Genomic DNA, 25235 nt, shown 5'->3' with positions numbered 1-25235 from the left:
CATTTGCCCGCGAAAGGCAAAGGTCCCTAGTTCGAGTCTCGGTCCGGCACATAGTTTTAGTCCGCCAGGAAATTTCACTGCCATAATTATTAGCCGATTCGTGTGTAGGATGACTACGTTCAACGATGCACATTCGCAAGTGTCCAATCCACTAAGCGAACAAATACCACTGGCACATTATGAAGAATGGCTAATTACATATAACAGAGAGACTTTTGGCCGTAATCGCAACACGTAATGTAAACTTGCAAGTAAATGAAATAAATATAAATGAAACTCTGGTCTTCTTCGCTCTTTGTACACTGTGATGAGGTGACAAAAGTCATGGGATACTTCTTAACAACCTGTCGGGCCTTCTCTCCCCCGGGGTAGTGCTGCAACTCGACGTGGCGTCGAGTCAACAAGTGTCTGTCTCTGCAGAAATACTGACACATGCCACCTTTTTAGTCGTGCACAGTTACGAAAGCGTTCACAGTGCACGATTTTGTGCAGGAACTGACCTCTCGATTATGTCCCATTCGATTTAAATCGGCCGATCTGGGTGGTCAAATCATTCGCCCGAAATGTCCAGAATGTTCTTGATATCAATCACGAACACTTGCGGCCTGGTGAGATGAGGATGACCCAGGTTCAGTTCCTGGTACCGTCAGGGTAAGTAGCACCGAAAGTACTTATTTGATGAGTCAACACACATGTCGTCATCCTGTCGCTTCTTGATGTCAACTATTTTCTACCTTTTAGCTTTTCGTCGATTTTTCAGACAACCTCCGCATTTCTTATCTTCTCATTCGACCTAACTTTCAACTTCGTTGTGTAGTGCCTCATTTTGTGCACGAAAATGATCTATTGATTATGAGAGCGACGGAGAACATTTTAATTTATTTATGGGAGACTGAATAATAAAAGAGAGTTCACTTAGCCTCTGTTATATCACGTAACAAGCTACCTTGTGTGAAAAGACGGAAAACTGATAACTAGAGGGAAAGCGTACTGAGGCGATTCCTCTCCAATTCTTTTCGTGCCATCGGTCTTACGAGTGGTTTGAGGCCGCTCGGCACGACCTCTTTTGCTTTGCCAACCTCTTAATCTCAGGGTAGCACTGACATCCGAAATCTTCAGTTGTTTGTTACGTACAACACAATATCTGTCCTACAGTATTCATCTCTGTACAACTCACTCAGATAGCACGGAAAGTACTTCTGTGATGGCTCTCATCCCATCATCCTGCCTCTTCTTCTTGTCAAATACTTTCCACATATTTCCCTTTTCGACGATTTTTTGGGAAACCTCCTCATTTCTTATCTTCTCATTGGACCTAATTTCCAACTGTGTTGCTGTAGCACCCCATTTCGAATTCTTCTGTTGTCTTTTTCTCCAACTTGTTGAACTGGAAAGCTGTCATTGCGAGAGGATGACATGGCGGTCCGTCGGTTCCGAATCGCCTCTCAGGGCCAGTACGCAGAGCTAGTCTAATTACATTATCCGGACGACTATTAGTGGAAATAAATGTGGGGTATGTATATCCTTCGCCTTCGTGACGACTTCAACTCTGCTGGGGACACTTTCAGTAAAGTGTCTGCTGAATGTCTGTGGAGGAATGGTAGCAGAAACCACGGAAGGTAAAGAATCTGCCCGCTTGGGTCTGGAGCGAAGCCGCCTTTCGATGTCATCCCATAGATGGAGATCCATTGTAATGGTGATGCAAAAATTCATAGTCGCCGAACTGTTCCCATTGTGCACGCAGCAGGCAATGTTGTAAAATACACTACCTGATAACTGCAAACAAACAACTGATATTTGCTAAGGAACAACTGCTAGATGCTACCAAGCAACCAAAAATCGTTGTGGAAAACCAAACCAATGGTAATAAAAGGAAATGAATGTGGTGGGACGTGTTAGCTGCAGAGAAGCCTGTGTGCGAAAAGTATATATGCATTCGACAATTTATGCAGTACAGCTTTTAATTAAGTTTGTTCTGGAATTGATAAGTGCGACATTATGTGTGGCACGGAAACATGTCTGCAAGTCATCATTTGACGCCTTATACCGTGGACGAGCAGTTATACGACTCCAAGTACGTCAAAGTGGCACTATTGTAGCCGTAGTAATGAGTGTGTCGAAAAGTGTCATCTCGCGATTAAAAGAAGCCACTGTAAGTAGAGACGCTAGGCGAAAACATGCTGGTACTTAGACGGACCTCTATACCACAAGAGAATCGGTACATACCGCTAGTGGCGAAAAGGAACAGACATTTCACTCCTAGGCAGAGCGCTGCAGGTCTTTCAACCTCCACCTTTATGCTTGTCTCTGTCGGATCCATTTCGCAGCGATTAAATGAGGTTTGTTAGTATGTTTGGAAGCCTTTTAACCGCAGCCCACTTCGAATTTCCAATCTTCGAGAGAGATTTAGTTAGTGTAGGTAGCATGCTGCTTGGGATCAGCAACAGTGGTCCAGGTTGGTGTTCTCATAGTGACAAGTGATTTTGCCAACAGTTGGTGCGAGGAGAGATAGGGGAACACGTTGCGTAACACAGAATGTTCATGAAGGTAGTTGGTATGGCCTAGGCGTTCCGATGTTGGCACGTATTATGCACAATCGTCGAACAACGCTGCATAAATGTGAGCAAAGATACCACTACAGCACAGCGGTATTGCAGGGACGTTGTTCTGGATCATGTCTCTCTGTTTATGGGTACGATGGATCCCGACTTTTTTGTTAATGTTCGTCGGTTACCTTACACAACGGCCACTGAGTTGTTGCACACTCTGGAAAGTGAAGATATCGAACATATGAAACGGCCTGCTTACTCACTGGGCCCAAATCCTATAGAGCATGTCTTTCGGGACACTGTTTCTCAACAAACACTCCACGAACGTGGAACAACTGAAAACCGACGAGAGGGCAATGGGACAATCCCGCAATGACGTCAACATTTCAGTAACGACGTGAATAACAGGTACAAAATGTGCATTAGTGTTGGGGCGAGCACATTCCCTACTGGGACATTTGAATCGATCTTTATGTTGGCAATCTGGCCCGTGGCAAACACGAAAGTCATATATGCCTGTTATCATGCTGTCCCACGTGCGGTCTGGAATCGCGCGACCGCTACGGTCGCAGGTTCGAATCTAGCCTCGGGCATGGATGTGTGTGATGTCCTTAGGTTAGTTAGGCTTAAGTAGTTCTAAGTTCTGGGGGACTGATGACCTCCGCTGTTAAGTCCCATAGTACTCGGAGCCATTTGAGTTTTGTCCCACGTGGTGAAATGTGTACCACTTTTTGTTATAAATATTCCACCCTACCTCTACTACTTTGTTCACGTCGTCCATCATTGCCTATTATTATTCCTGTCCAATGATGTCTCAGTTCCTTAGAAACTGTCAAGAGGTGTAAGTTCATTTGCTGTCAAATTAGCGTTTTCATTAGCGCAGTGAGGGGCTACACACCCTAATCACGGAAACCACCCTGATACCTTAATACCAACCCCTCTATACTTCAATGTTGCCACTAAACCTGATGTGAGGTAACGTTCTCCAAGGGCCGGCCCGTGTGGCCGAGCGGTTCTAGGCGCTTCAGTCTGGAACCGCGCGACCGCTACGGTCGCAGGTTCGAATCCTGCCTCGGGCATGGATGTGTGTGATGTCCTTAGGTTAGTTAGGTTTAAGTAGTTCTAAGTTCTAGGGGACTGATGACCTCAGATGTTAAGTCCCATAGTGCTCAGAGCCATTTGAACCATTTTCTCCAGGTATTAGGCAAATCCAAAACTTACCATGGTATTGCCACAAGGTACAGCGCAGTTCATCACTGTAAATCACTCGTTTCAAATCAATCACTGTCTTGTGGCGTTGCTCTTTATAGCTCCACAACAATCGCTTAACACTGACTGCAGGTATGTATGGCCCGACCATTTACCGGATCAAAATGAAAAATGCTCCTATCGTCGCACAAAAAGGCAAATACATCTTGAGCAGAGCTAAGGATGTAAAAGAAGAGTTAGTGTCGCTTTTCGACTTATCTGGCAGATTAAAGACATTTAAATAAAAGCGTCATCATATATTCGCCTTTTTTTTATTTATTAGTACACTTGTCGTATGATACTATGCATTCAGCACAGAAGCTTTTTCCCTAAGAAATTTGTTTACCTATGAGCTATACGACATTACACATTGTTCACTATGCGTAGCGAATTCTGTGGATTTTGGGCAGAGGATCAAGAACTTTAGCCGATAAACTGCAAGAAGGAGGTGTGCCAACACTTTGCAGCTAAGAGCTCAATGCGAGGCGAAATGGGGTTAATTCGTAAAACAGCGCGAATATGTCAAGATATTTTGATTTAAATGCTTTAGAGCTGCCAATTGCTATTTCCCTCGTTTTACATCCCTAACGTTGCCCAGGGTATACAGTTGACTCTGGCGTAGAATGATCCTGTAGAGGTATTTTTTATTACCTGCTCAGAAGACCATAAATTACATCTATTTGTCTACCTTCTTACAAAATTTGAACCGATTCACACAAGTCTGAAAATTTCGCTTGTAAACAAATCACAAATAAGGTGGTTTTTTGTACGTAAAATCCATAAGAACATAGATTTTTGAAAGCGAGTTATTAGTTTCATCGTAAGAATGCATTTTTTATGTATCTGATTCACTTCAAACCGTTTCGGCACATAGAATACAAGTAAGAACGAATGTTACGTGCTACATTTGGCTTTAATATAAACCATCGTATCTCGACAACGGATGAAGATTATCGAATAAAAAAAATTTGGTTTTGGCTTTATCCATTTATCTAATTTCGTGCAAAGTTCGAACCGATTGGAACAACTTTGGAATAGAGAAGTTGAACGCCTTAGAAGCCTCCCAAAGGAACATGACATTTTCGCTAGTAAAATCCAAAGGAATCAAAATCTTTCCAAACGCCTAATATTTATCTTAGACCAATTCCTGATACACCGATTGACCAAATGAGAACCATCAGTCACGCTCCAGTCCGGAGTTAATTAAGGGTGACTGTTTTTATACGTAAGATCAGAACGAGGTTGACTTTTTTTGCACTTGATACACGACTGGTGCACATGCAAATGATGCTATTAGCAGAGCATTAATTTCAGGCCAATTAAAATATTTTACGAAATGAATTAATCGGTTTGCACAATTTGCAAGGACGCCAGCTCCAGTTTGTCGTTCAAACCCCGCGTAATACTTTGTAAAATAGCTATAGTAGGACAGATGACCGAATGGTTGTACAAATGGCCGCTTAACCCGGATAAATCTAAAATTTTTCACCCTGTGTTCCAAATTCAAACAGGAACCGAGTGCCAAGACCTGGTCAGATTCTGTGAGCGACTTCCGCGTTACAACGATCCTTTTAACAGCCTATGCGCAGCCACTGCACTAGACGGAGTGCTGACAGTACTTTGGAAGTCAGGAGTTAATCCCTCGACGATACCTGTCAGCCGGTACATGAGGTATGCCGAGTGATGGTTAAACTGAGGTTGTTCATTCGCGTTTACACTTCACAGTCAAATCACAAACAGTCGAACTGTGCAGCTTTAGAAGGGTTGAAATGATCCCAATGCATGTGTTGCTCGGGCGAAATCCAGTAATTGTTGCACGTTCGAAGTCACTGAGCCCTCTTGACCATCCCAGTCTGCCGTTACTTCTTCTCAACTGTCAGCAAAATACTTACCACCTCATTTCATACTGGCGGGGCCGCCTCTAGTGATATGTAGTGGTCCGTTCCACGCCACACACAATCTTGTGAAAAAGTAAAACATAAAATTCCTATTTTCCTGTGTCTAATTTACGAAGTAATTATACAAACCGTCAGCAGGTGTCGTTACGATCGTGTGCTACGCGGAAGATGGCAGTCCGATAATGGGACAATGACGCCATCAGTGGCGTCAGGACACAATTCAAGCTGGGTGGTGTTTGCACGGTAGTCCCACATCTACATTCGCTATGTGCGCGAACGCAGAAAGTGCAGTATGGCTCAGAGAAGGCTAATAGAGACTCGCTGCTGTAGATGGTCATAGGAAGAATGGAAACAGGAGAGTCGCAAACTAATGTAGCCCGATGGCTTTTGTTCAGTTGTTTCTCGGGTAAGATGACAGTTTATAGGAAAGGACCCCGTATCCTGGAGACCAGGACAGGGCCGACCACGTGTGACATCAGAAAGAGTGGACCGCTCGTTATTTGGCTCTAAGGACACGGCGGTACCGCCTTACTACTGCACTGCAACTGGCAACTTACCTCGCAGCGTCCTTGTTCAGAAGGCTTCACCAGAGTGGCCTTTATTGTTGGAGACCTACTGTCTGTTTACCTCTGGCGTGTTTTCACAGAAGGGAACATCCGTAGTGGATCCGTCAACAAGTCACCAGGAAGATCGAGCGGTTTGCCAATGTTCTTTCCACAGGTGAGTCCCCATTTGGTCTGGACAGTGATTCAAGACGGATTAGTTTCTAAAGTGCACTTCGAACGCGATTTCGGGACCCAAAGATTGCGGAAAGAGACCGATATCTTGGAGGATCCCTAAGGGTATGGGGAGGGATTACGTTGACCACTACACCTCTTCATGAAATTGTAAATGTTCTGTAAGGTGCCGTGCGGAGATCCTGGGATCTCACGCGCAGTTGTTGCGAGGTGCTGTGGGCCCAGACTTCGTATTGGTGGACGATGATGCTTGACCCCATACAGCACGGGTAATTTTTTTTTTAAGCGGAAGATATTGCACGCATGGCGTGGCCTGCTCTCTCTCCCGATTGGAATCCCATAGAGCTTGTCTGGGGTGCACTAGTGAGAGATGATTGCATCACGTCAGCATCCATCAACCACTCTCCAAGACTTGTAAGCCGCTATGCAAGAAGAATGGGCGTTTTGCCTCAACATGAGATTGATGACCCGTCGTTGACAGGACTGTATTGGTGCCAGAGTGGTCACGCCCCATTCTGAGCACATTAACAAGATGTTGGAGAAAAACGAAGAACATTTTTGTCAACCGTTATGCATGTTGCAGTTGATTACGTTCTGTATTCATTACACTATTTCTGCTTTGTTGTCGGCTCCTTATACTCTTTTGTGGCAAAATAAACGCCACCTTTCAGATTTCTTGTTTTAATTTTGTACACCAGTGTAGGTCTGTTTGGATGCTTTTGACGTTTTAGTGTATTTGTTTAACTGATTGGGTACAAATATTTCCAGTCTTGGTGGGCACTGACATTTCCTCGCACTGTGCCGCAGCTTGCTGCTAGATGCGTCAAAACAAAATCGCGTGGGCCATTGATAAAGAGGGAACACACGTAATACTTAACCGATGATTATGAAATTTCGCTGACCACGTTTCGTTATGATTAGATAGTGGGGCCATCGACGCCAACGTGAATCCTTAGCGCGTGGCCCTTTGCCGTACGCTACTAACAAGTCCACCTTGCGTAGCTGCGGCTGGGTGTGGCGACGCTCTACTGTACTTACGGTAAGGCCGGGACGCAAACCGCGGACTCTGCAGGGCAGGAAGACCTCGGCGCCGAGCTGTGCTGTGACGGCGGTGCAGTTGACGTCGGGCGGCTCGAAGAAGGGCGGCGGCGGCTCGCTGGGCGTCGAGCTCAGTGTCAGCAGGGACCCGTCGTCGTAGGACGGCTCCGTGGCGCCCGGGCCCGGCGACAGCTCGTGCCAGAAGCTCGCCGGCAGCGACACTGCGGCAAACGCAACACACACCACTCGCTGGCAAGTGCGTCGAGTTTTGAAACATCTGTTGACCCAGACCACTATCCAGTTCCAACAGCACAATCTCCCTTTAACCCGCCCATGCTTGCTTGTTAGCCAAGCAGGAAAGCTGCCGCACGTTAGCAACAGAATGGGCATGCTGCTCTCCTCACATACAACCCAAGGTATGCCCAAGCTAAAGCAATTATGCTTGCCTGCTACGTAGCAGCTTCTTCTGTACGCTTTCCCTGTAGTGCTGTGAACATGTTCAGAAGTTGATGAAAAGTTTCAAAACAAAAACAGTTACGAAATTATTTTGTGTCAGTGACGCGTTTCATCCTTTTGGGGCACCATCAGATTGTGTAAAAATAGCCGGATACGAGACTCATCAGACATAGAACCATATACAATGTAATATAGACACCAGGGCTACCGGGTACATTGTGCCGTCTGCGGCTCTTACCGCAGTTTTGTAAAGGTAGCCGTATGTTGTACTGCCAAGGCTGAGTCTGTCGGTGCTCTCAAGGTCAACTGCATGGTTTAGAAACTTCACGACGGATTAATTATATATCCTATCATCATGGCGTATATCTGGCATATTTATTTATATCGATATCTATCGCGGCAATTTCACCCTATTTCAACTAGTTCAGCGGTGGCCGAGCTGTTCTAGGCGCTTCAGTTCGGAACCGCACGACTGCTACGGTCGCAGGTTCGAATCCTGCCTCGGGCATGGAATTATGTGATGTCATTAGGTTAGTTAGGCTTCAGTAGTTCTAAGTTGTAGGGCATTGATGACCTCAAATGTTAAGTCCCATAGTGCTCAGAGCCATTTGAACCATTTTTGAATAGTTCTGTCTAAACTCAGTTCGAAACACCATCTGGTCACCTCTAATGTGTTTTCTGCAGTAAGCAGAACCGTATCTGAAAGTCGAAGTCCTTTGTGCCTAAGAACGCGAAGATTTCTGTTGTAATGAAACGGCAATTAAAGTAAAATTTTCGAAGTTAGTTTCTGTGACTTTAATGCGTTTCAGCCACATGTCACCACAGTGACATCAATTTTAATTACTTTTTCAAGGATTTGTATTGTGGGTTTGCTGACTTCATTCTAAGTGGCCAAAATAGTTCTTTCTAGATTCCCTAAATGCATTTTAGCAAACTCGAAGTTCGTTATTCATACTATGGTAGTCTATTAAATATATTTCTGAAACAAGTTCTTCCATACCAAACTTTCTCCGCTTTACGTTGCACACCATGAGAGTGTAGTTTTTAATATCCACTGTGTCAAATTTTTTTCCCTACTTCAGTCAATGTTAGCCCTACATTTAAAATGTCTGTATACCGCTAAATGGTCTCAAGACTTAGCACACAGTGTGTCAAATTTACAAACAAATCCTAACATATTCGAGGTCCTCGAATGAAGTTTTAATAACGTTTTACATAGTTTGCATCGCGACACATGTACCGATTTATTTGACGCTGCCTCATAAATACACGAGAACCTTTTTCATGCCGGACTTGGACTCTGTTCTCTGACTGAGATACATTCACCATTCTAATTTTGTCCTGTGTGTTTAATTTGTCCATTTTGCTGCTCTCGCCATTATGATAAATGAGCTGCAGAGAAACTAACTTCTTTTTGAGTCATCAGTCTTCTGACTGGTTTGATGCGGACCACCAGGAATTCCCTTCCTGTGCCAACCTCTTCACCTCAGAGGAGCACTTGGAATCAAAAGTCCTCAATTATTTGCTGGATGTATTCCAATCTCTGTCTTCCTCTACAGTTTCTACCTTCTACAGCTCCCTCTAGTACCATGGAAGTTATTCCCTCATGTCTTAACAGATGTCCTATCACCCTGTCCCTTTTCATTGTCAGTGCTTTCCAAATATTCCTTTCCTCTATGATACTGCGCAGAACCTCCTCATTCCTTAACTTATCAGTCCACCTAATTTTTAACAAGTATCTACGTAAACGTATAACCGACTGGTCACGTTGGATTGGTGGCGCAACCCGTTGTCACGTGTAGCAACTTGAACGGGACCCTTAAAGCTTGCCAGGCTAGCGGAAAACCAAACTGCCGTCTTAAACCACTGGGACCCAGTAGACGTGTAATATAGTGTCTCAGTTACGGCAGGGTGAGCTGCATTAACTGCAGCGTCAGAGAAGGGGGCGGACCGGATGGAAGGAGTCTTACTCACGTTTTCGACACGTCCATATGAGACATCTCATCATGTTTAACGTTACTGACGGTGTGGACAGAGAGGGAAGTGAGAGAAAGTGTGGAAGTAAAACCTAATACAGTGCAAGATACAACTGAAACTTAATGCCTCACTAGGAGAGACGAGTAACGATAATTTTGCCCTGAAATTTAACTCGGTTGAACTACAAAGACAGAAAGGAATTGATGAGATTAGCTGTCAGTGGACACTTGTTTAAATCTATGGGGAAAGCTGAAAATTTGTACTGGATCGGGTTGTAACTAGGATCTCATGCTTACTGGGGTAATGCGCTGACTACTTCGGTATCCAGTCACGGTAGTAATAGCAACTGCACAAACAATCTTACCATGACTCCCGTCAGACCAAGATTCTCAATTTGTCCACATCTTGCTAGTGTAGTGTAGGCCGCGGAAAAAAGGTTATTAAGAGACGCGATACAATGGCCATGTATTGTAGGCCGACATCTGTTCTTTCTCGGCCTACCATGCCGTCGTGGACACACTAGGGGTTCGAACTGCACTGTGTGACAAAAAACAGTGAAACGCCCAGAAGTCAGTGTTACTTTGTGCACGTACACATGATCGTATGTAAGTGTGGCAGTTCTCTGTGACAGGTTGAACGGCCACCAAAGTGCAGTAGTGTTATTCGTGTTTAGCGTTGTTTATAAGCTTGATGGGGGATATAAGGAGCTTAAACAGCGTCAGATGTTGTGCGATTACTGTGAGGGACACAGCGATGCAATGTACACGTGTAGGACAGTGTTATCAGCACCTGATAGAGAGTTAGAATGCGGCCTCATTGCGTTTCTCCATTTGGCTGGCTGATGAATTGTGCATTTGCACATTTTTGCGGCATTCGGATGCGACAGAGACCAAATGTCTGACTGCGTCGGAACGTGACGGTAGGTGTTAAGATTGCACCTGACGACGTCTGACCTAAACGAGGATCGAAGTGGCTGTGCACCAAGTACATCGTAACCCCTTCACATCTGTCCCCGCCATACGATAACCAGTGATGTACCACTTGTTACAGAGTGTGTCATACTGCACTGCTGGTCGGGGACCAGCAACAGCTATACCGGGGAATTACAGCCGTTAGCAGCACGTCACAAACGGCTGGCTTTGTAACGTTCCGTGATCGATAACCACGGACTACAGATGAAAGGCGTCGCATTGTGTTCCCCAGCAACTAATCGCTGTTCTCTACTTGCCTGGATTACCATCGTCGGCCAGTATGGCGGCAGCCTGTAGCGAGCTCCCATTCGGCCAAAATTTCGGAGAGAGAGCGGTATTACTCTTGGTTTCATGCTTTTAGGAGCTACCGGCTACGAATTCAACGCATGGCAGATTGTGATTGGGGGTACTTCGACGCGAGTACCGAACGTCACAGGCATTCTGCGCTCTCATGCTTTGCCCCTCATGCGGCAGCGCCATTAATCCACAGGAGAATGCTCGTTCACACTTTACACCTATGTCCGTCAACCACCTGCGTGATTCTGAGGTACTCAGAATGGTTGAAATGGCTCTGGCACTATGGGACTTAACATCTGAGGTCATCGGTCCCCTAGAACTTAGGACGACTTAAAGCTAACTAACCTAAGGATATCACACACATCCATGCCCGAGGCAGGACTCGAAACTGCGACCGTAGCAACTGCGCGGTGTCAGACTGAAGCGCCTAGAAACGCTCGGCCACACCGGCCAGCCCGTGGACAACTGGGTCTCCTGATCATTCGGCCATACGACATGAGAGGGACCACCTCGAATATCAACTACAGCCCAGTACCAATGTCTGGAATATCAAGCACCAGTTATAATATTTGAGCCGCTGAGAATGAACGTGGTCCAAGTAAAGATATTTTAGATCTGAGTTATAATACTCGGTTTACGCACATGTCTTGAGTCGTGAATAAAGCGTTGGGCGTCAAACGTGCTGAAACCACATATTCAGTCTCGTTTGAAGTGGAAAATCGTGCATTGGTATGAGTAAAACATTATCCACAATGTCGCTGTACATATGACCAGTCAGATTAACTTGTATGAAGTATGAGTCATTTACCTGCATACCTAAAATACCGCACCGAATGTTGACTCTCTATGGGCGTTGATGTTCATCTTACCTTACGCAATGGGAAATTTGGTGTGGAGAAGTGGTATAAGGATAACTCCCACAGGAGCCACTTGAGAATTGCATTTTTCCTCTCACTCCAGAATGAAGTGCTTTCGCGGGAATAGTGGTAAAAGTCAAGTGGCAAGGCCACGTGGTCTTGTTGTTCTGTGTTGTTTTGGCTATTAATTTACGCTCTAAAACCAAAAAGGCAGCATTGTAATGAAGCTAGTAAGTGTAAGCATTGTTTTCCTTTTTTAGATTTGTAATATCCAGTTGCTATTAAAGCATAAATTCTCTTTATAAGGGAAGTCTGCACTCCATGATGATGTCTAGGCCCAAGCCTACACGAATCAAGCAGTGATGTCTCACATTAAATACATAAACATAAAACTCATCTTCTCAACGACGCTGTGCGTAAAGACACGATGACACTTCTTCCATACATCTCTCCAGTGCACCACGCTTTTCTCGACCAACTGACAACCGCAAGTTCGGCTCAGGAAGCTTGGACCTGGACAAAATGACCCTTTCGCAGAGGAAGATGATCTGGACGGTGAAACACAGTAAATAGACATGCTCCATCATAAAGCCTCTTGAAATATCAGAATGCCAAGAATTAAATTTTAAGAAATTTTGACATTTAGAAGGAACATGTTATTTATAGTCCATAGATGAACTCACTGTTGAACTATTATACAGGTTCACTAGATAGCATTCTAATAATTAACAACAATAATGCAGTTAATTTAATTTGTGAGAGTAAAGTGCATAATGGGAGTAATAAGTGCAAACTCTGATTCACTGTATTACATTATATTTATGTTTTATAAATAAATTGCAGTTATTGAGATTAAAAGAGAACCTATTCCTTCTCAGATATTCAACTTAATGAAAACGTTTATAAGAAGAGTGGTACAACTCTCGATTTTTACCACTTTGCCTTTCACTCTGTGTAAATTTCTGAGAGGAAAAAATGGTACACAAACTTTTAGGGATTATAAAAGGGAATTTAATGTACAAATAAGTAAAATGTCTGTAGTAAACATGACTATAATATTTCATTTGTACTATCAAATGAGTCACTAATTATTGTAAAGCATGCCTTACATTAAACAAACCGCCGAACCATTCATTTCTCAGATGTGGGAGAAACTGAGTTGTATCAGTTTGACTCTCAGCAGCTCATTTGTGGGTCAACTTGCCTCCGGAGAAGTTGCAGCATCCCTATGACACCCTTACGCAACCGAATCAATGGATGCATCCAAGCCAGAGAGCGCGCAACGTCATATTGATAAGAGGGCTGACACTGCAAGTTTATTTATAAATGTGAGTCTATTTGGTAATGGCTGAAATAAATTCACATTCACTATCCACTCGCGAAGTTTCACTTCGTTTCTTTCACCCCTTCTGGATGTTTAATTTTTTTTGTTATGCAGTGCAGTTACTTTAAGGCTTGCTACAGATAAGCAGAATTACGTCGTAGACGTGTGACGAGTCTCTGAATAAGCGGCACTTGTACTTGAGTGCTTGCCTGTGAAGCACAATTACTGTTTGTTTATTGTTGCTGTATCGTCTGCTGCCCGCTACAGACTATAGCTAATTATTTATCAGTATGAAAATAGTAATTAATCAAAATAATACGTGCAAATTGCGACCACAGTTATCGAGGGGTAGACAGGAAAATATGACGAGTGGTTACGTCCAAACAAACTACACATTTGCTGACGCTGCGCCATCGATTAATTTGTTAAAGAGGATGAGGAGGTGACCTACAGCTAATTCTGTGGTGGAGCCAAACCCTCACATTACGAATTGCTATCAACCGCACCTTGTGTTTCGCATTACTTTATTTAGACTGCATTGTAATGTGGGTGAGTAATCTTTTCGCTAATAATGTAAATCTGTCGTCTCCATTTATCAACTTATTCACGGTCGTGTCACCGAAGTTGCTTTGAGCTTGAAGTGTGAAGCCATTCTACATCACCGTAAATGCTTCCAACACTGGCTCGTGATGAAAGCTATCTTCGAAAACAAGCTCGTTACATCCTATGCAGTACATCTCTTTTATGATAGACTTTATGGTATGCCAATTTGTGAGTTTAGCAAGGAGCGCAAAATCTCTCTAAGACACAGCACAAACTCAAGAAAAACCATAGTATGGTAGACATCTTACTTCATTCAGAATAATCTTGCTAAATAAGGCCACAGGTGAACCACTCAGCGAGATCTGATCACACGGACTATCTTTACAAATACATGATTGGCTGATCAACATTTGACTTACACAGACAATCCAGTCCTTTATACTGGACGCTGAATGCTCTACAACAACGAAAGTTCGGCAACCACTATGAGGCCTGTAATTTTTTCCATAGGCATTAGCGATAGAGTGAATAGGATCAGCAATAGAATTGTTGCCGACGAGGCTAATGCCGATAGAGAAGCACGACAGCAGGGCAATGCACTGAGACTTGGACAAAATGTCCACCTTGGATGTGAATAAGTGCGTGATAATATCTTTAAGTGAAAAGACCCGTAGTGGTAGAGAAAAAACTTGTAGTGGTGAACACCTAGAGTATGTCACATCGAAGACTTCTGTGTAATACGAAGAGTATGAAATGGGGTGAACACGTAAAATCAGTATTAGGGGAGGCGAAGGGAAGACGTAAATTTGTTGCAAGGGTTCTCGGAAAGTGCAGAGCTTCTGAAAAGAGAACTGCACACAACTAGCTGCCAAACGCCCCGTTGCCCAAGTATTCATTTTGTCAATTTTCTATTAGAAACTTAAAACAAAGGAAGTGCATTTGTGCTACAGAATGAAATAAATTCCATTTCAGTGTATTTGTGAAAACATCTTTTCAAAATTATCACTGAGTCGTTCAATGAAATACGCATAATGTATCAATTTATAGGCACAGTATCCAAATTAAAAAACATGATCCCGGACAGTTTCTGCTTGCTGGGTGCAGCTGTTTCGCATGTCTATAATGTAATTTTGTAAACGTCTGCATGGAAGCGCCTCTTCATAGACCTGTAGACGCCAACTATTTTCGCCTAAAGCAGTTTCCGCTTCGCAATTAAAGCTGACTAAAGCGTTGCCAGGTGTCACGTATTTCCTGAAGTTGACTCGCCTGTAGGAGCGTCTTGTCAGTAGTAAAAAATAAATTTATTTGAAGTTCATGCATGGTGTGGCTTTTTTCACGTAGCTCAGTATTTATGACGACGGATTTATGAACTTTGTGTCGTACAATGCTACATTTGCAGAGCTGCGTTCGGCAGCATATGTGCATACTGACAGAGAAATGTGTAGCCAATTGATTCAGTAGCAGAGAAGAAATAAATTTAAACGCCATGCATTCTGACTCAGTTTCTCACACATCTCCTGAACTGTGTTTAGTACTTAGCGGCCTATGTGGATGCTGCTTGGAAATTTATTGGAAATATTGTTAGTAGTGAAGAAGTAATGCATTTAAACGTCGTCCATGACATCATATCTACATGACTATAATAGGTTCGTGGTTCTTACACCCACGGGTATTGTTGGCTGGCAGTAAGAGGTACGAGTACTACGTGAGGTTGAAAACGCTCCAATGGCTTAAGAGGAGATGTGGAAGATACACTTTTATAATAGGTATGGATTATTGCAGTGTGTGGGGTCTTTACAAAGAAGGATTATCTAACGTTTCAGTTTGGGAGCTGGTTCACCACGAATTTCGTTGCTCTCAAAATACGTCGTGCTTGCTTACATTCTGGCCATTCACTAATGATTCTATTGCAGATCGAGCGTATTGCGTATATGTTGCAAAACGTGTATTTTTTTGGTTTGTATCAGGGGCAGCTGTACTGGCAGTGGAGTGGTCTTCTGGCTGACAGGGTGATACCGGACCATCTTGCGGCCGAGCTGATAGTCATATGCCGCAGGAGGATGCCTTCATCAGCTTGAGACCCCGCTGGTAATTATTATAAACAATGAATACGTGATACACTGTAAAAATAATTGGTCAGTTATTCTTGAGACTTACATCAGTTACGTTCATATTTAGCAACGTTTGCTTCCACTTGAATTTTACAAGTTATGCTTGTAAGTGGATTAAGGAAGTAAAATACCCACCGCTGTTTAATTAAACTCGTCCGAACAGGCCTCCAAAGAGCCTAACAGGAGTGACCGACCACCGTGCCATCCTCAGACCAATGCGCATACCTTGGGGCGTGTAGTCAGCACACCGTTACCCCGGCCGTTGTCAGTTTCCGAGACCGGAGGAGGTAGAGGCTGTTGCACTCTCGGTTCAAAAGAGAACGCACAAAAGACGACAAGCAAAGGTTAGTAGAGAGTCGTGCGTCTAATGAAAAGATCTATGCTCGAAACATACAGCAACCACAGGCATGCCCTAGCAAAGGACGTGGCAAAGCAACCGAGAAAATTCTGGTCCTGCGTAAAATCGCTAAGTAAAATCGTACAAACATACCGTCATTTGACCGTCGGACAGATTCCCGTATGGACGACATAGTAATAAGCAACTCTGGCGTAGAGAAACAACTGAAAGATTTGAAAGCATTTAAGTCACCAGGTCCGGATCGAAGCCCCATTAGGTTTAACGAAGAGTGCACTACGCCATTGACGCCTTACCTCACATGCGTTAATCGTGAATCTCCCGCTCACTGCAACGTCCCAAGCGCCTGGAAAAAAAAAAACAGGTGACTCCAGGGTATAAGAAGAGTAAAAGAATAGAGCAACAAAATTACAGACCGATATCCCTAAATTCGATTGGTTGCAAAATCCTTGAAGTTATTCTCAGTTCGAATACAGTAAATTTTCTTGAGACCGAGAAGCTTATGTCCACGAATCAGCATGGTTTTAGAAAGCATCGCTCATCTAAAACTCAGCTTCGCTTTTGCTAACATGATATAGTGCGAACTCTGAATGAAAAGGATTCCATACTTCTAGACTTCCGGAAAGTATTTGACAGGGTACCCCACTACAGGCTGTTAACGAATATACGAGCACGTGTAATAGGTTCTGAGACACGGGAGTGGCTCGAAGACTTTCAAGTTACTGACCAAATAAACTGGTACGGTCGTCTGTATTCAAATACAGAGATGTGTAAACAGGCATAATACGGCGCTGGGGTCGGCAACGCCTGTAACACAACTGGTGCCTAACGCAGTTGTTAAATCGGTTACTGCTGCTAATGGTAGACTATCAAGATTTAAGTTAATTTCAACGTAGTGCTATAGCCGGCGCACGAGCGATGGTATATAGCATTTCCGAGGTAGGGTTGAAGAGGGGATTTTCCCGTACGATGATTTCAAGGGCGTACAGTCAATGTCACTAATACGGTAAAACATCAAATCTCCGACATCGCTGCGGCCGGAAAAAGATCCTGTAAGAACGGGACCAACAACGACTGAAGAGAATCGTTCAACGTGACAGAAGTGCAACATTCGGCAGATTGGTGTAGGTTTCAATTCTGGGCATCAACAAGTGTCAGGGTCCGAACCATTCAACGAGAAATCATCGATGTGCGCTTTCGGAGATGAAGGTTCACTCGTGCACCCTTACTGACTGCACTACAAAAAGCTCCACCTCACGCCTGCGTCCGTCAACACCGACATTGGTCTGCTGATGACTGGAAACAAGTTGCATGGCTCCACGAGTTTCGTTTCAAATTGTATTTAGCGGTTGGACGTGTACGAGTATGGAGACAACCTCGTGAATCCATGGACACTATATATCAGCTGGCGGAGGCTCGGTAATGGGGCGTGTGCAGTTGGAGTAATATGGGACACATGATACGTCTAGATACCACTCGGACAGGTGACACGTAAGTAAGCATTCTGTCTTATTACCCGCATCCATACAAGTCCAATGTGCATACCGATGGATTTTGGAAGTTCCGGCAGCACAGTGCGACACCCAAAACGTCGAGAATTGCTACAGAGTGGCTCCGGGCACACTCTTCTGAGTTGGCCACAAAACTTACCAGACATAAATATTATTGGGCATATCTGGGATGCCTTGCAATGTGCTGTTCAGATGAGATCTCCATTCCCTCGTACTCTTATGGATTTGTGGACTTCCCTGCATGATTCATAGTGTCAGTTCCCCTTAGCACTACTTCTGACATTAGTCGAGGTAGTGCCACTTTGTGTTGCGGTACCTCTGCGTGCTCGCGGGGCTCCACACGATATTGGGAAGGTGTACGAGTTTCTTTGGCTCTTCAGTGTAGAACCCAGTATGTGATCCTCGACAGCGAGTGTTTATCATAGACAAGGGTATCGTAAGGAGCGCCCCAGGGAAATGCGGGAGGACCGCTACTGTTCTCTGTATACGTAAATCAACTGGCGGACAGTGTGAGCGGCAATCTACGGTTCTCTGTCAATCAGACTAGTAGGAAAATCGAACGCATAATGTTCGAATATGGCATTAGTAGTGTCCTGCTTGACACAATCACCTCATTTAAATATCAGGGTGTAACGTTGGAAAGTGGCATGAAATGGAAGGGTCATGTGATAGCTGCGGTAGGGAAAGTGAATGATCGATTTCGGTTTATTGAGAGAATTTTAGGAAAGTGTGCAGAATGAGATTTTCACTCAGCAGCGTAGTGTGCGCTGATATGATACTTCCTGGCAGATTAAAACTGTTTGCCCGACCGAGACTCGAACTCGGGACCTTTGCCTTTCGCGGGCAAGTGCTCTACGAACTGAGCTACCCGAGCACGACTCACGCCCCCTCCGCACAGCTTTACTTCCGCCAGTACTTTGTCTGTACCTCCCGCGAGAGGTGCTGTAAGGTTTGGAAGGTAGGAGACTGGCGGAAGTAAAGCTGTGCAACCTACTGATGAGTAGGTACTGCTCCAGTGTTTTGGATCCGTACCAGGTCGAATTAAAGGAAGAAATCGAAAGATTTCAGAGGCCGGCTATTAGATTTGTTTCCGGTAAGTGTGAACAACACGTGTTACTGAGATGCTTCGGGAACACAAAGGGGAATTCCTGGAGGGAAGGCGATGTTCTTTTCGAGGGACACTATTAAGAAAATTTAGAGAACAGGCAATTGAAGCTGATTAATGAAAGATTCTACTGCCGCCAACTTACATTGCTTGTATGGACCACAAAGATAAGATAATTAGGTTTCATTCGGAGGCGTATAGATAGTCGTTTTTGCATCACTCTGTTTTCGAGTCGAACAGGAGAGGAAATGACCAGACCACGTGCTGCACTGTGGCATGCGGAGTAGCTATGTAGAAGTAGATGTAGATGAAATTCTTAAAACGTAGTATATGTTGCAGGCCAGTGGTGAAAAATAAACCAACCTGAAGTTGCTATTTCAAGATGTAATTGTGTCAGTTTGTTGTTTTATTATAAATATACTTACATTAACTTAATCTGAAAATTGTCTTCTGGACTTGTGCTTCGGGAAATTGTAAAATCTGATTTAAATACGAAGCAAAACTGAAGCAGATATGAAATGTTACAACTAATGGAATTTACAACAAATTGTTGCACATTTTCTCAAAAGAAATGATTTTTAAGTTGTTTATCAGCTGAAAGCTAATTCCAGATGTACATGGATACTCTGCAAATCACATTCAAGTGCCTGGCAGAAGGTTCATGGAACCACCTTCACAATAATTCTCTATTATTCCAACGCCGTACAGCGCGCAGAAAAAACGAACACCTATATATTTCCGTGCAAGCTCTGACTTCACTTATTATTTATGGCAATCGTTTCTCCCTATGTAGGCCGGCATCAACAAAATATTTTCGCATTCGGAGGACAAAGTTGGTGATTGAAATTTCGCGAGGAGATTCCGCCACAAAGAACAACGCCTTTGTTTTAATGATGTCCATCCCAAATGCTGTACCGTTTCAGTGACACCCTCTCACCTATTTCGCGATAACACAGAACGTGCTGCCCTTCTTTGAATTTTGTCAACGTACTTCGTCAGTCCTATCTGTTAAGGATCCCACACCGTGCAGCAGTATTCTGAAAGAGGAAGGAAAGCGTTATCCAGAAAGTGATTATAGTGGGCACAAACTTTAAAAATCAATGTCAGTGTCAATAAAAATTATTCAATTTCATCGTGGCGTGGTGGAACAGCAGCCTTCTATGGCTGCTAGCTAAAAAAGGGTTGTAGGTTGCAGAATGTTCTTTATTAACTTAAGAACGACACGTTTCGCCCGTATAGGGCACCATCAGGTTATGTTACAAAGATTCAGAAATTTTCTGCCAAAATTCATACGTGAAGAAGTCATGATACGGCATGAAAAGCACACTCATGGAGGCGATGACAGGCATAGCAGCGCAGAACAGGACAGCATCTCGAGCGCACATATGAATATGCATGCACACTGTGAATACGGACGGACCCCTGCGGCCGTTGTAGTTTACGGCTGTTCAGTTTTCGTGCGAAGTCACGTTCTGCACTGCGCTGCTGTGTCTGCCGTCGCCTGCATGAAGTTGTTTATTAATACCTTTTAAGCGGCATCATGCCTTCTTGACGGACGATTTTTGGCAGAAAATTTGTGATATTTTAACATAACCTGATGATGCCCTATCCGGGCGAAACACGTAGTTTTTAAGTTAATAATGGAAGTTCTGCAGCCTACGACTACTTTTCGAATAGCAGTCAATTCAATTGAAAATACGTCGTTCGTTTGTCAGGGGTTAATGGAAGTTGCTGCGCTGCTGGATTGTCGAATCTCTGGTTCACATACAGCAGCGGAATCTTACTAGTCCACCATTTTGAACTTCATAAGCCTAAAATGAAAATGATTTTGTACCCGCAATTCAATGGCAAGAGCGATAAAAGAGTGTGGTACATTATAGTTAACTCATCGGGCTACAGTGAAGTGGGCCGGCCGAAGTGGCCGTGCGGTTAAAGGCGCTGCAGTCTTTTCCCTCCATATTTCAAAATCATTTATCGTCTTCTTGTCTGAACTGTGCATCGTCCGTGTTTCACATCTGTACAAAGCTATACTCAAAATTAATACCATATTTGGAGAGCTTTCATTCTCTTCTTGTCTGAATTGCTTATCTCGCCAACGTCTCACCTGCGTAGAAGCCTAAAATCCAAATAGTTTCACAAAACTCTCCGTAATATTCAAATTTATATTTGACGTCATCAAATTTTTCTTGTACTAAACTCCTTTCTTACTGTTCCGAATCTGCATTTCCTATGCTTTCTACTTCGGCTAGCGTTAATTATTTTGCTAACGGAAGAACAAAATTCATTGACTACTTTCAGTGTCCCGTTTCCCAGTATAGTCCCCTCTGCATTACCTGAATTAATTACACGGAAATCTTTTACCTTGGTTCACTTTCATAGATGACCACTGTATAAAATCGTTTTGACATACAGTACTATCAATTCCGTTCAACTGATCAGTCTACAGCTCCGTCTCTCTCAGTGCCAAACCATGCCTCAGTTTCAGTCTGATTTCTTTACCAAATTTAGATAACCTTACGCTCCAAATGTTTTATGCCTGCCGGCCTCTGTGGCCGAGTGGTTCTAGGCGCTTCAGTCAGGAAGCGCGTGACTGCTACGGTCGCAGGTTCGAATCCTGCCTCGGGCATGGATGTTTGTGATGTCCTTAGGTTTAAGTAGTTCTAAGTTCTAGGGGACTAATGACCTCAGAAGTTGAGTCCCATAGTGCTCAGAGCCATTTGAACCATTTTTTTGCTACAGTGAAGTGCAATGCTTAGTTTAGTAGCAATTCCGATAGTGAAACGGCGTTACGTCTAACATACCAGGTACTGCAAAGTCACTGCGCTACTTTTAGGTGCAGAAGAGCCAGACAACTGCCGATGACACCAGGCAACGAACGAATTCCGAGGCGCACTGCTGCGATAGTATCAAAATTCATAATACAAAGCTGTATTTAGTTCTTTTACCGTACTAAAGGTTTCGGTTACCAACCATCATCTAGTACAAAACTCCAAAGAAACGTACATACTAAGAGAATGGAAAAAGAGGAATGAACGAAATACAGCTTCGCGTTACGAATTTTGTGACACGTTTTTGCTCTGTTGACACTAGCCTGAAGAAAATGTTCCAGAGAGTAACCGCTTGACGAAGCCCTTGCTAAGGGATAACAGGAATGAGTGACAAAAATCTGTAAAATAGTTCTGATTCACCGCCTGGGATGATTTTCACAGTAAAATGCGGAGTATACGTGTAGACGCTGACGTAGATCCATACACGCCAGCCACTTAGACGTTCGTGTTCAACTAAATAATTCGGTTAAACAGTTCCTCTGGCGTATAGATAGAACTTGTTAAGAAGAAAGAACAATTATCTGCAACGGAAACATTGCCGTGAGTAGCATTTGAAAGCTTTACATATACTCCTATTTTTCAATTACCTGTACCAAACTGAAATTGCTGTGAAGAGGTTACGCATTAACACGTCATGTGTGATACTGAAGTTTTGCTGTAGAAATAGGGAAACTAATAAGCGATGAACAGTTCTTCGATTCATTATTTTGCGTGAGGTGCCAGCGATTAAAAGTTTAAATAAGGATTAATATTTTGTATGAAGTTTGTTGAATGTTGCTGAGTGCTCTCATTCTCAACTACTGGATGATTATAGCCCAGGAAATATGCGCGCCTCGAGTTACGCTGCCTGAAGAAATAGGCCTATACACAGTTTCCAATTGAATGTTTGCCCTATTGTGTTAAACATTTAAGGTAAAAGTTCACCTTATAATAATTAAATAATGAGTACATCTAAAAATTTGGATTCGATTAACAATTATACGGAATGGTGGATATCAAGTTTTTGTCGCCCCTGGTGACGGACCGCATAGCTTAGGGGTCTGAGTATCATCACGATACAGGTAATCGTATAACCACGTTACCAACTCGTAGTAAGTGATAACCATTTTTACCATATAGTTATACAGTTATTTCTTTTTTATATGCAAACATGAAAACAAAACGTGGGGTATATGTGTTAGAAAGAGAAAGTGACTCGAGGCGAGAAACAGACGAGCAACAGCCAGGAGAAGAACACTCGCTTGTAGTGGCACAGCTCGCCGTCCGGAATGGCACGAAAGCCTCCTACAAAATCTTAACTGTTGCGGCAAGTGTTAAGTATGTCAGTCTTTTGTCGGTGACAAATGACACCAAAGCGTTAGAGCTCGAAACTGCGAGCACTGAAGTTCATCATTAGACTCTAAAACTATCGTTGTTGAGATACAGAACCATACCTGATATAAGCTACGAACAACTAAGGGGTGAGTTAAATTCGAGGATTCTATAATATGAGATCTCAGAGACGAATTTGTCAGCCTATCGTTTTATCTAAGAAACCACAGAGCACCGGAGAATAGCGTTTTATGTCGCTTGAGTGGGAATCTGGAACCATTTACCAGAGGGTGCTGTATTAAGTCATCGGGGACATTAGTAAAGAAAAAGGCAACGCCTCAAGATGTTGAAATTTGCTATAATTTTAGAATGGACGAGATTAAAGTGGCCGTGGCAATGTTTTATTTGTTTTAGAATAGGCCAAGTTGTAGAATGGTAGATTGTACTCTGGACTTCAATTGTAACAAATGTAATGTATAAATAGGTAATACATCCGTTGATTTTATTGCTATAAAAAGTTAAAGAAGGATTATTTTCAGGTTGGAATAATTAAAGGAACACACCGCCTATTTCACTGTTTTATTGTTTATTCAATACAGGTTTCGGCGTTTTACGCCATTTTCAAGTATTTGATTTTATGCCTGTAACATCAAATAAAAATGGCATAAAAGGCCGAAACCAGGGTTGTACTTAAATAAACAATAAAACAGTCGAATGGGCGGTGTTTTACATTAAAACCATTGTATGAGAGTTGTTCAGCAACATCAAAACGTGTTTAGTTAAAATATAGATTTAAATACACTCCAAAAGAAAAAAAAATATGCTTAACTATGGAATCATCCGAATGGAACGGAAATCGGTAAATGTGATATAAATGTACAGACTGACAAAATAATTAAAATTCCAGAAACAGGGGATTACTTAGTCAAGAGAAAGAGGTTCACAAGTTAAGCAGGTCAGTAGCGCGTCCATTATTCGGCGAGGCGTTGATTAATGGATGTTCAAAAAATGGTTCAAATTGCTCTGAGCACCATGGGACTTAACATCTATGGTCATCAGTCCCCTAGAACTTAGAACTACTCAAACCTAACTAACCTAACGACATCACACAACACTCAGCCATCACGAGGCAGAGAAAATCCCTGACCCCGCCGGGAATCGAACCCGGGAACCCGGGCGTGGGAAGCGAGAACGCTACCGCACGACCACGAGATGCGGGCTGTGTGTTGGTTGTCCTCTTGAGGGACAGCGTCTCACAATCTGGCCAATTGGAGGGATAGATAGTCACCATTGCCAGGTGGTTGGAGAGCAGCGACCTCTCTGGTCAAGGTAGGGTTTGCCAAGCACGAAAACAAGCAGCAGAAACTGCTGGCGGGCATTGTCTCGCTGAAATATAAGCCCAAAATGGCTTGCCATGAATCACAAGGAAATTGGGCATAGAATGTCGTCGACGTATTGCTGTGCTGTGGGTGCCGCCGTAGACGACCAAAGGGGTCCTGCTGTGACAAGAAGTGTCATCCCCGATCATCTGTCGTGGTTGCCGAGTCGTGTGGCAGGCAAGTCATGTTGGTATTCCACCGCTGTCCGGGGCTTCTCCAGACGCGTCTTCGATCTGGAATCTCATTGGCTGGAGTATAAATGCCTACAGTGATGTGTTCAGGTCAGAAATCAGCCCCGATGACCAGCGACTACGTGATCTGAGACGCTCCGGGCAGCAGTGGGGTACCAATACGATTGTCACCCTCCTTATGGCCCGACAGCCATGGCTGATGGTTTCGGATATTATTTCACTTCATACCAGAACCCTTTGGTGTCATTCGTGGCACCCCTAAAGCACAGTGCTATGTCGACAGTATTCTACGCCCAGTTTTGTTCCCCTTCGTGGCAAGTCATGCGGGGCTTAAGTTTCAGCACGATAATGGCTGCCCGCCTACTACGAGAGTTTCTAGTGCCTATCTCTTTGCTTGCCAGGCCATACCTTGGGGAGCATGGCTACCGGCTCCCTCTCCAGTTCAGTACATTGGGAGCATTAAGGGCAGGAAATTCCAACCAGCTCGGGATTTTGGCGATCTAAGGGGCCAGTTGGTCAGAATTTCGTACAATGTCACTCAGTAGGACA

General features: G+C 43.7%; 1 protein-coding gene across 1 annotated transcript in view; it reads right to left on the bottom strand.

Annotated features, from left to right (window-relative positions):
* LOC124622030 (irregular chiasm C-roughest protein-like) overlaps positions 1-25235 on the bottom strand; it is a 455626-nt gene that overhangs the window by 230708 nt on the left and 199683 nt on the right. Inside the window, exon 3 of the mRNA XM_047147591.1 lies at positions 7471-7691. Coding sequence (XP_047003547.1) covers positions 7471-7691 — 221 coding nt within the window. The remainder of the gene's footprint in view (positions 1-7470; positions 7692-25235) is intronic.

The sequence above is a fragment of the Schistocerca americana genome, chromosome 1, assembly GCF_021461395.2.
Source record: "Schistocerca americana isolate TAMUIC-IGC-003095 chromosome 1, iqSchAmer2.1, whole genome shotgun sequence".
Lineage (NCBI taxonomy): Eukaryota > Metazoa > Arthropoda > Insecta > Orthoptera > Acrididae > Schistocerca > Schistocerca americana.
The sequence above is the reverse complement of the archived record's forward strand: the minus strand, read 5'-3'. Positions and strand labels throughout refer to the sequence as shown.